We start from the raw sequence: 12,576 nt of genomic DNA on the forward strand, positions 1-12,576 counted from the left end.
GAACTAGAACTGAACTAGAACTGAACTAGAACTGAACTAGAACTGAACTAGAACTGAACTAGAACTGAACTAAAACTGAACTAAAACTGAACTAGAACTGAACTAGAAGTGAACTGGAACTGAACTAGAACTGAATGTTATGTTCTGGTTCTAGTTCAAAAACCAAATATAAGACATTTATGGCACAAAACGGCAACACTTTTTTCAAAAACATAAATATTTTGAAACATTACTATATAGTATATAGTATATACTTATATTTATGGAAATCTCTGCATACATACATACTTACACATAATAATAAATTTATGTTGAATGTGGAATACATTAATTTAAATGTACGTTTGTAACAACACCCTGTAGTTTTAAACACTTAGACAGGTTTATATAAAGGACATACAACAAGAGATACTACAGGTATTATTCGAAATGTGTCCTACATTACTTTTGGCCATCAAAATCACTAGTTCTATAACAAATTCTAAGTGGATAGATATTATTTTTGAAATTCAGCTATTTACGTTGAAGGATTCTTTGATATTTCCTTAACAAACAACTACTTCTAAACGTAGTCATGCTAAGTTATTGCATTCCTTGAAGCATTGCTCGTAAAAGTATGTTTATTTGTTTTGTTGTTGTCTTTGCTGCTGTTGTTGTTAATCTTTGCTTCAACTAGCTGCTACTTGCTATTTAACCATATAAATACACACATAAGCTCGATTCTCATATGTAAGAACAAACTTACATTCATATATAGATGTATAGAGGAACATACCTATTTTCTGTTTACTTTCAATGTCTTGTTTTTGCTTACATATTTACCACACATCCAAATATAGATTCATAAAAACATTCATACGTTTGCTCTTCCCTCTTCGCTACACACCCTGTTTTTGTTGCAAATACATAGTTGTTAGTTTAGTTTGTATTTTGTTCTTAGTTTAGTACCACCTAAACTCAAGGGAGTCATATTCGACTATAAAACAAAACATGCTTTAATACAAACATCCATTAACGAGGGTAGGATGGAAAGGCCTCAGGCAATTTAACTCAGAAAAAATTAGCCCCATAGTATTACCGTCCAATTTTTAATTCCAGTAATTTGGTGAATTATGTGCTACAAGTCTAATAATTTGGATTAGATCTGTCAATATATGCAATTCTATTAAATCTTAGTTAATTGTATGTTGTCTGAGCTGGGACACGCGGAGTGAGTGACAAGTTTATTGGGCTTCTTTTATAGTAACTGTATTAATCTTAACATGGGCATTTCGGAGACTATTATGCCAGGAATCCTGGAATCACTTTAAGAACTTAAAAAGTACTTCCAACTTTAATACAGTTTCTCTGGCTCCCTGTAAAAGCACGACTTATGCAGTCGCTCATTTATCGTTGAAGGAAATACGTCTTTAATAACGAGCAAATCAAAATGAAGATGATATGTTCATTAACAACTAGGGCTTGGACTCTATTGAAAGCATCCTCATCTTTCTCATTAAACCTCGTATGTAGATATAGCAAAACTTGAATGTGTTGTTATTAGACTGGGCGCACATTAATAACGCGATTGCACACATGTACACTAAAAACAAAAACATAACACATTCAAAATATACATTCAAGCAAACTTAACTAACACTTCAACAGTACATGTACTGTAAATATATACACAAGTACGTACACACTTGAATACACATAAAGTGTAAATACACATACACAACGAATGTAAATATACACATAGAAAAGCAAAAACACATATCCACGTACAGGAGTACATCTTAATCTCTCTTGAAGGGCTCCCTGCATTAGAACGTGTTTTATTTTTTCTTTCCTATAAATGTTTGCCGTGCTCTTTTCTTTTCCGTCCGTTTTGGTTTGTTGTTAGTTTTTTTCTTTCACGTTCATTTTTCCATTTTCCCGTGATATTCAATGAATCCTGTGTTACTTTTACAGTTAGTTTTGTTTTACTTTGACTTTGATGTTGTATAATGTTTTTTTTTCCTCTGTTTATGGTTGTGGATTTAGTTTATGGTTTTTTCCTTACAGATTATTAATTAAGTTTTTGTTCAATCGTATCTTAAGTTCTGTGCTTCAACATGCTGCCTTGAAGTTGGGGGAAAAGTTTTATAAGTTGGCCAAAGAGTACAATTGCATGTTCGAGTTGTATTGCAGCATTGTTTATTTTTTGGATAATCTCCATCGACGGAGCCTTGAGAAACTTTATAATATATTCAGCTCTTATTAATACTTTGATTTAGAAAAAAAATATAGAAGATCTGTACGTGAACTCCTGCCTTGACGGCCTAATTTCACGGTACTCTTTTTCATCCACATGGTGAGATTTTTCGCCCCTTCGAGTATCTTACTCGACAATGGTAGTTTCAAACGATCCATGTTAAAGCACTTTGCTTAAGTACTCGAGTTATCTAATCTCATAATCATTAGTGACGTGCAGATAGGGTAGACCCTTTTTAGTCAGCAACATCACCTAGGGATTTATTTGGTAGACCAAACACTAAGCCAAGGACTTGATTTTACTCACTGAGAACACTCTGTGGTAAATAGGGTATGAACAGAGTAAAACCTGAACATATCAGGACAAGGTAGTACGAATGAACATTCATCCCGTATAATGTTCTTTTAAAACCAACTCATTTCCAACGCATAGCAACACAATCAATACCCTGTGGGGTATATGTTTCCTCGGCAACATACCCGAACTTATCCCGAATAATATTAGTATTTCAACCGACATTCCGCTTATTTGTGTTTAAACACAACAATAACCGGGACAAGGCCAAGTCGTTCCCACGACAATCGGTTCTTCGCACCGAAACGACTAGTCAATTTTAATACACCAGACTTTTAAAGGATTAATTTGGCAAAATTTAATTCTTCTACAGTTTTTCAAAATTTCGTTGTCTCATGACAAGCTTGACATTTGACATGCCCTTGAAAGGATTTGATTAAACCGATTTTGGTAAGAATCTGTTATAAATAAACTTTTTAGTATTGCTGTTTTATACGAATCCTTGCGAGAAACGAAATGAGATAGTAATGGTTCAGTGATTGGCCTTTTAAGAAACCGATTATAACTCTTTTTAAAAAAGGATTTTTTCAAATTTTAAAGCGTCTTCGAAAAATTCTGTAAGAGGAAGTTTTTTCAAACAGATCCAACAAATTTTTCTTTGGTTAATTAATTTAATAATTATTAAATACAGAATTTTTCCTCATTATATTAACTTTATTAGCCAACTTGAACTTACCCTGAAACTACTTTTAAAATTCTAATAAATTAAAAATTAAGAGCATATTTTATCAATAAAAATAATGGTTTTTATGCGTGTGTTAGTTTTCAACATTAAACTTATTATCAAACCAACCAACCATTCATCAATTACTCTAATCACAAATTCTATCATTATCTATTTTCTTTACAGTCTTCCTCCTCCATCGGCTTCGACAACACCTACCAAGTCATTCGATAGTAATTTTAAACTTGAACCAAATTTAAGTGCTAAAGAATTCGGCAGTAATAGTCAGACAGGTGAAAATGGTGGTGCCGTTAGTTGTGGCGGTGGTGGTGGTGATTCCCAGCCACCACCGGTTAAACGAAAATACAAAAAACGTGTACAATTCAATGACAACTTAAATGGCCTGGCTAAATTAAAGAATTTCTCAAATTTTGCTTTAAAAGCTAAAAAACATTTGGCAGGTGATGGAGGTAGCGGTGGTGGCACAGCAGCTGGTAGTGCCAATGGCAGTGTGGTAGGTGATAACAATGTTAGTGCTACGGGAGATGTGTTGCCGGAAGTATTGGACTGTCGTATAGCAGAAAAAATCAAAAGTGAAATGGAGGAGAAGTCAGCATCTAAAGAATCATTAGCCTTGTGCTTAAAGAAAAATGATGGCTTTGGCGATGATGAGGATGACGATGAAGATGATGCCGGTACTTCAGTTACAGGAGATGGTGTGGATGGCTTAAATGGCCCTAACAGTGGTTTTCGTATGCGCCACAAAAACAAACGAGGACCTAAGACTATGAATCCCCCTGGCTCATATATCGATGATGATGAAGACATTGGTGATGTTAGTGAGGATGATGAAGAAGACGAAGAATTGGACGAGGAAGCTTTGGCGCGTGAAATGAAAAATGAACAGAATTTCGTGGAGGAAGAAGATGAATTGGATATTGCCTTTCGTTCGCATCAATCGTGTCGGGAATGTTCTTTGGCCCATGATTATAAAGTGTGTCCATTACGCACTTCCATAGGCACCATAACAGATGCAGTTGACTTGGCCGAATGGGTGGAACGTAAAAATCTAGAGGCTCTGGCAAAACTCAAATGCGATGCTCAAAGACAAGCCAAACAATTGCATGGTGATGATGATGAAGATATGGATGATTCTTCCCAACTATCCGACTTAGAACTGAAACCTTTAATAACATTTGCCGAGGCCTCAGTGCCGGCTGAATTTGAACTACACAATGTAGAGCCGAATGTTACCGGTGTCTTTGCTCGTACCGAAGTAAGAGCTTTCACGAAATTGGGACCCCTTATCGGTCAGTCTGTACAAGCTAACGATATTCGTGAGGCTAGTGATATGAAATGGATATTTGAGATTTGTGAAGCTGGTGCTGAAAAATCACAATTTCTCATGTGTGATAACCCGAATTCATCGAATTGGTTACGTTATATTAGACCGGCGCCTACCTATGACGAACGTAATGTTAATTTAGTATTTATAGAGTCGCGGGCGTTTTTCGTGACATGCAGGGATTTGAAAAATGGTATGGAATTGCTGTATTGGAGTGATGATTGCAATACGATGTGGCGTAAGAAACATTGGTCGGAAAAGACAAGTGAGTTTTATTGAATTCTGTGTTTGCAGTTAATTATTGTGATTGTGAAAAATGGGCGATGGGCTTTCTTTTGAATATGTATGAGATATGGGAGTTGAAAAGATGGGTCTTAAATTTAGATAGAGGAAGTTTTAGCTTAGTTTGTTTTTTTTACAAATTAATGTCAGGCATATATATAAATAGTTTTAAAATTATGAATAAAATTAAACTTACCGGATCTATGATGGGATCTGGATTTGATGTTTAATATTTCTAGAAAAAAAATTAGAAAATAAATTTATTAGCAATTGAAGGTTTATGATATAAAAAATAATTTATTGAACGATTCATAATCATAAAGGATCAATGTTTTATAAGAACTTCAGAAAGTTTATTTCAACTAACACAGATAAAGAATAATATCAGGTAAATAATATTAAGAAAGGTGCATACTTATTAGGCAGTTTTTTTACTATCTAAAAAATACATTCAGGATTTTAATGAAATATTTATCTTAAAAAAACTCTATTAATAAAAATTTATTTTTCCCCAAAACAACAACAACAACAATAGATTGTGGCGGTTGCAATTTGAAATTTGATCATCCTCTTTACTATCGCACGCACTGCTCGGTATTCCATGATCCAACAATGAGTCTAACAATACGTAAATATCATTGTAAAGTATGCGGTGAAGCGGTATTGGGTAAGGACAATATTATGAAACATGCTGCGGAAAAACATGATGGCAAAGGTGCACATCAGTGTCAATTTTGCAACAAGTTCTTTTTACGTCTCAGTTATTTGGAAATGCATCGCACATACGGTTGTGCCGCAAATCCGAATCGTACACGGCCTATATGTGATTTTTGTGGTCGAAAATACTATCGACCACAAAAACTGAAAGCTCACATTAAGCGTATGCACAGTGGTAAGAAAATAATTTGCAAACAAAAAAATAACAAACTACAACAACTAAAAACAAAGTATGAGAAATAGTAAAAACCAAAACAAATTAAAAAAACTAACCTCAAAACTAAAATTGTTTTGGTCATTTGGCAGCACGTTTACGTATTTTATAGTATTTTATTGTCTAAAGAGATTTGCTTTGTAAGCAAAAATTTTATGTAGTTTGAAAATTTTAATTTTTTGTTCAAATTTTCTGTATCAAATAAAAGTTTTGAGTAGTTTGTATTAAAATTTAAGTGAAGAAAATTGGAAAATTTTTGCTTAAATTTAATTATATTTTTAAAAGACAAAATACAACCAAAGACAATTAAATTGCTATTTTAGGCCTGTTACATGATTGTATTTTGTCTCTTTAAGTATTTATCAGTATGTATACATTGGAAATTGCGTATAAAAGTGTGGGGTACGAGTGTGTCTAAATACTTAGTTGCTGTGGTAATATACTAAGTGCTAATGTACGAGATCAGTTTTAAAAATCACTTTATAGATAGAAGCTATGAGACACGTATATTTTAGGGGCCAATACGACTAAAAACAGATTGGTATTTTCATTCAGATGATTTAATAGCCAAGAGTTTAGAAATCTTTGGGTGAAGTTTAAAATGACTTCGGAAACTTAGTTATCTGAAGAATTCTTGAGATCCTCGAGTTATAAATCTTAGGTAAAATATATGTCTATAAATTAATGAGACTTTTTTTTACAAATGCCGTCAGTTCTTAATTTTTTATATTGGAGACCAGTGACAAATCCAAATGATAGAAAATTAATCAAATTTGACTAGTTTTAGTCTTACTGGAACTGGAAGCAAAATTAGGTTTTTGATATTGATCGAAATGTAAATGTAATTTCGAAGACCGTAATTTGTACCCTGGTTGTACTACTTTTGTTCGATGGTTTTCTCAATATCTTCACAACTTTGAAACGGCAGCACTTTCCAATATGGGTTTACCGTATTTGACCAACATGTTGAATCTATTGACAACATGATCATCATTGCTAAAACCAATTTGAAAGTCTTCATCTAAAACAAGCAGTTATATTCCCACGAGTTCTGATGACAATTCTGGCAATGACTGTAATACAATAAATCTTTTGTTGTACCAATTGTTGTAATGATTATAGAATGCCAGTTGTATTCTACGGCGATAGAAAGTAGCTACTACCTGTACGTAACAAAATTCTTAAGAGCGCCGAATATATGTATGTAGTATACCTAAGATACCCAGCAAAAAAAGAACATCCAAAGAAGCGAAATAGAAGTAGAATTTACTATATGAAAGTACTGAAAAAGACCTGAAGAAGTGATGGGTTTCACACAGGCTTTTCATAGGAGGAATGTTCTTTTTATTTGATTCTAAATTCAATACATCTGAAGTCATTCGCAGGAAGTAATTTATAGGTTCTTTTTTTGAAAGTTATTAGGAAGTGAAATTGTAGTATTAAAAAATACAACTAAATTAACTTAAACAATATTAAGATATATAAATAAATTGCACGCATTTATCAATCAACTCTAAAATAAAACGAATTTAAAATAAAAATATTCAGTACAAAAATTATACCTTAAATTTTAAATTAATTTGGATTCTTTTCGATTCTTTGGAAGTTAATAAACATCACTTTCACAGAAGGTAAACAAATTCAATTAGTGCTACTTTTAAAGTGCTGATAAATGTTATTCTTTTGAAAGTACTTCGTTTTATTTTTGCTGGATAGCTTTATCGAAACAACATGCTAAAGCTGTTATTTTCTTCGATAACAGAGACTTAATTTTTTATAAAAAACGTTTCAGATTTCCCTCCTACTCATACATATTGCTCATACAATTACACTTCATAATTGTCATAGCAATTGGTCTCAAAACACACACAGCCACACAAAATACGCAATTTGTTTTGAATCAATATTATTTTGGTCTATATAATATCTATGTATGTCTGTATATATGTATATGTACTTATGTATTTGTATTTATTATTCGTATAACAATCAGCTCATCTTAATCAACATTCATCGCATTACATTAACATCCATCAATGTTACATCATAATGCTTTTTTACCCTTAAGTTGATGTCATATTTTGATTTTGTTTCTTTTTTTATTTTAATTAACAATTATTTATTTAACTCATGAACTCTAACAACAATTGGTTGCATTTGTTATTATGAACATTTATTTTGTTTAAACTGTCTTTCCCTTAAGTCCTCGAAATGAAAGAGTCGGTATATCCAGATTTTTTACGGTTTAAATATATATATTTAAGATCTTCGTTAGAAATGGAGAGGGAATATTGATTTCCCGTTATGGAAACTAATCGCCAAAATTATCGACTCTATTATGAAAAATACTCCAGACTCTTAAAAAAAGGAATCTTTAAGAAGCTCCACAGTAATTGTCGACAATGTAAAAAACGGAAACTACAGCATGTCTTTATAAGAAAAACTGAATCAAACTGTGCAAATTTCAGCTACTCCAGGATGTCAGGAAACCTGCACAAACTAAAATTACTAAAATTTTAATAGCAAAACCTTTTACGATCTTTACGCTAATCCAATTAATCTAACAACGCATGATGCATAAAGTACTAACCAAAAAAAATCAACAATTAAAAACTAACCCGCCTTAACAATCCAGTATTAAATTTATGCTCCTAATTTAAACAATTAATCACTTTTTGGTTTATGATTTTGTTAGTACACCAAAAGTCACCACTTCTCCAAAATTTCATTTCTCTTCATTCCAAAATTTTCATTTTAGATGTGGCTGATGTTTTACGAGATTTTCAGTGTAACTTATGTTCAAAACTTCTAGGCTCACGTGCAGCATTGCAGCGTCATGCCAAGGAGGTACACAGTCGCAATTCGACAGTGGTTAGTTGTCCCCGATGTCAGAAGCTCTTCCAGAATCGCAGCAATTTGAAGATACATATGCTAACTCATTCCGGTGTGAGGCCATTTAAGTGAGTCTTTAAATCCTTATTAAAGCTTAATAATTAATTTATAATTTGTTATTTTATTTTACTTTAAGATGTTCGGAATCGGAATGTAATGCTGCCTTCACCACCAAACAGTGTCTGCAATTTCATTATAAGAAGGTCCACAATTATTCACAGGAACAAATGCCGAAAATTGAACGTAGTGTGGCTTATACATTTGATGCTTATTCGGGTGGTATGAAAGTTGATTTTCTGGGTGGGTTTTTTAATGGTGTAGCTTTAGTTATGTTCATAATTTCTAAGTTTGATTTATTTTCCTTATGTACGTTTTTATAGAACAAGCTCCTCGTAGAAGACGCAAGAGTTTGGAGGATCAGAATTCTGTTATGAGTTCCAGCATTCAAAGTGATGCTGAATTTTCCGATGACAACATTTTCGAAGCCATTAAAAAGTCCGGCAAGTCTATCAAGGATCTGTGTCGCAATGAACCCAATCTATCACTGCTATCCTCGAAAATTTCTAGTATATTTGGCGAGAAACCACCACCACGCAAGAGAGGTCGCAAACCCAAAGATTATCATTTAATGGAGCAACAGGAACAAGAGCATATGGAGCAAATGAGACGTAAACAAAATGCTCAACTAAGTTTAGTTGAGTCTTTCTTAACAACCACCGCCCAACGTTTGACGGCACAGCAACAAGTACAACAAGTTGTAGCAGCTGCTGCCGCTGTCTCAGCTATGACTGGAGCTACAGCTGATGATCCCACTAGCAAAATGCATATGATGACTGGTTTGAATACACAACACATGGGCATGGGTCATCATCATCAGTCGACCATGGGTCATGATGAAGACGATGAAGAGGATGATGATGAGGAAGAGGACCATGGTCACCATGGCCATCATGGTGGTCAGCAAATGACCCATGACAATAACGGTTATCGCCATAACCCGGGCATGAATGCCATGGGTCAAAATTTGGTTGTGAGTAAAGGAAGTAAAAAATGGATTAGTGACGATGATCGTCATTTGTCTAGAGACTGTGCTGTAGCTGAAATGGGCGGGGGCACTGGCATGACAACGAATCAAAATTCATGCGGCATGTCAGGTGGTGGTAACAATGATATGGCCTTGCCACCATTTGCGGTGCCTCAGAGTAATAACGACGATCCGACAAAACTAATGGGTTCCAATAGAGATTTTCTTTCACGACTCATTAACTCCGCCAATCCATCTCACAACCATCATACAGGTAATGCTAGAGAAGAAGATGAAAACTCTTCATTCCTAGATGTTGTCGAATCTAATAATGCTGCTGCTAATGGTCAAATGTCTCAGTATCATCACAATTCTGGAAATAATGCTGGTGCTGGAGCAGCTGCCAATACGGGTAATGCAGTGACAAATCCCAACAATGGCTTGGGCGCCGCAAATGGTTCGGCCAATAATCAAGGTGAAAATAGTCAAATGTCAATGAATTCCTTGTCACAATCTCAAGCCTTTATGAGTTCATTTTATAATAATGCAAATGCAAGACTGAGTGGTACCGGTACGGGATCATCTTCCTCGGCCAGCATGTTGGTTGAGGCAGCTTTAAATTCTGTTGGCAACATGATCGACAATGATAATAACGACTTAAAAGTCCCCACCGAAAATAATATAAACACCGATAGTCCCATGAGTTCTCATGTCGATTCCGAAACAAATCGTTTTAATGCCTCAAATCCAATGGATAACTTAGAGAGTGAATTGAAAATGATGAAGAACTTAAATAATTTCCCCATGCAAATACCACCACTGCCAATGTTTCCGAACCAAGGCAATAATCTTAATTCTTGTAACATATCGCCCAGTGCTTCAACGCCAACAAATCCCCGAAGCAACCAAAACAATGAAGTGGAAGTGGATGCCGGTTCTACGCCACGCGCTCAACACATGGGTAATGCGGGCAACAATGATGGAGATCCATTTCCGTCGGCGGCCCAACATCGTACACCACCGTCACCTCAACCAATTTCACCCGGGAGAGATTACAGCATGTTTGGTAACAATCCTGGCTCAAATGGTGGTACACCAGGTGGCCCTGGTACAGCGGGTAGTAATAGTAGTGCTAATAGCACGGGAGGCAATAGTAGTAATAACAACATATCAGCCTCTTCACCTTTACCCGCTGCTCTCGCTCAAAATCAACGAAGAAATGCTTCTAGTGTAGGTAGTAGTTATCCCGAACATGAACTTATTTCACCAGCTTCCTCACCTTCAATACCGCGTTATAATTTTAATAATGGTGATGTTATGCGACACAAGCACAGATCTGATTCGGAAAATGATAGAAGGCAGGCCTTGACGGGAGGCCATAATCACTTATCAAGTGATGAAGAAAATAGTATAATGCCGCAAAACAGGTGGGTTTTGAATTTTATATACATATGAATTCATATATTTTAATTAAATTTTTTTTTTTTCTTTGTAACAACAGCGTGGGTCAAGATATGCGCATGAAATTCCCTCAATCACAAATGGATTTGATGTATTCAAAATATGAAAGTTTAGCTAATTCCACAGCTTTAAAGTATAACAATCAAAATATTGATTCGCCCACAGAATATCGCACCAGTAACTCCGCTGCGACTGCCAGTTCAAATAACGACATATCAGATCTACAAGGCCTGGATATGTCATCCCGTTCAAATGTTAGCTCTTCAAACTATCATCATAATTTCCAATTGCCCAGTAATAGTTCAGCCAATTTGCCGGGCATTGGCAGATATCACCATCACATCTATGATATACTATCCGAAAGAGAACAGAATCAACAGTCACAATCCCAAAGTCAACAACAGCATCATAGTTCTTCTTCCGGTGGTTCCGGCACAGGTTCACAACACCAGCAACAGGAACATCCCAGCCAACTAAGCATGCAGCAACATCAATCCGCTATGCATAGCATGCTCTCCGATCAACTGAGTGAACAGGAACATGATCAAGCTACATCGGTTGATTTAAGTCGTACTGCCAACTATGTAGTACCCTCGCCTCCCCAACTACCCTACAATCATCCTCACCATGACATGTTAAGAATGGCTTCATTAGATCTTACTCCTAATACCAATATGTCCGTTGGTAACAACCGCTCATTCCTTTCATCTCAAATGCAACATCAAAGTCGTGAGAGTCTCGAACACCATCGTCTTCTTTCGACCGTTGAACAGCATCGTATATTAGCTGCCTCAAATGCTGCTGCCGCCGATCAACATCGTTTGCTTGTTGATCCCACAGCTCATTTACTAATGGAACAAAATAATCGTTTATTGGGTTCCGATCAATCGCGTCTATTGGGTGAGACTGCCCAGAATCGTCATATGGCTCGTGGTTTTGGTGCTTATCATCAAGTTGCCTCTAGTAATTATCATCCGGGCGTTAGACCACCAGTATTACCCTCGGCTAATCATCATGCTTCCAATCCCTCAAATTATCATCCATTCCCTGCTTACTATTAGTTAAGGATTTAAGATGGTATAATGGGCGAAGTTTAACAAAGTAAAGTCTGCTTTAGGTAAAAAATGTATTTTGATTTTAAGATTATGGACAGATAAGTGGGAAGTGCAAAAAGTAAATATTATAGAATTGTTTACATTAATCCTCCACAGCGAGCTATAATATTTTAGGAATAATTCTAGTTCAGTTCTAGCTTAGTTCTAGTTCAGTTCTAATTCAGTTCTAGTTCAGTTCTAGTTCAGTTCAAGTTCAGTTCTAGTTCAGTTCTAGTTCAGTTCTAGTTCAGTTCTAGTTCAGTTCTAGTTCAGTTCTAGTTCAGTTCTAGTTC

At 35.2% G+C, this 12,576-nt stretch overlaps 1 protein-coding gene across 1 annotated transcript; it reads left to right on the forward strand.

Annotated features, from left to right (window-relative positions):
* The first annotated feature begins 3,330 nt into the window (after positions 1-3,330).
* On the forward strand, positions 3,331-12,490 carry LOC111686764. The gene is made up of 7 exons (XM_046947096.1): positions 3,331-3,347; positions 3,441-4,864; positions 5,417-5,773; positions 8,571-8,772; positions 8,841-9,004; positions 9,085-11,155; positions 11,230-12,490. Exons 1-7 carry the CDS (start codon positions 3,331-3,333, stop codon positions 12,248-12,250), a joined length of 5,256 nt encoding a protein of 1,751 aa, XP_046803052.1. The 3' UTR covers positions 12,251-12,490.
* The last annotated feature ends 86 nt before the right edge of the window (positions 12,491-12,576 follow it).

This window comes from Lucilia cuprina, chromosome 3 (genome assembly GCF_022045245.1).
Source record: "Lucilia cuprina isolate Lc7/37 chromosome 3, ASM2204524v1, whole genome shotgun sequence".
In the NCBI taxonomy this organism is placed as follows: Eukaryota; Metazoa; Arthropoda; class Insecta; order Diptera; family Calliphoridae; genus Lucilia; species Lucilia cuprina.

Excerpts from the sequence above, each read along its gene's own strand:
- LOC111686764 (XM_046947096.1), top strand. Across the intron at positions 8,773-8,840 it reads TCCGGTGTGAGGCCATTTAA|ATGTTCGGAATCGGAATGTA; the intron begins GTGAGTCTTTAA and ends TTTTACTTTAAG. Across the intron at positions 9,005-9,084 it reads TATGAAAGTTGATTTTCTGG|AACAAGCTCCTCGTAGAAGA; the intron begins GTGGGTTTTTTA and ends ACGTTTTTATAG.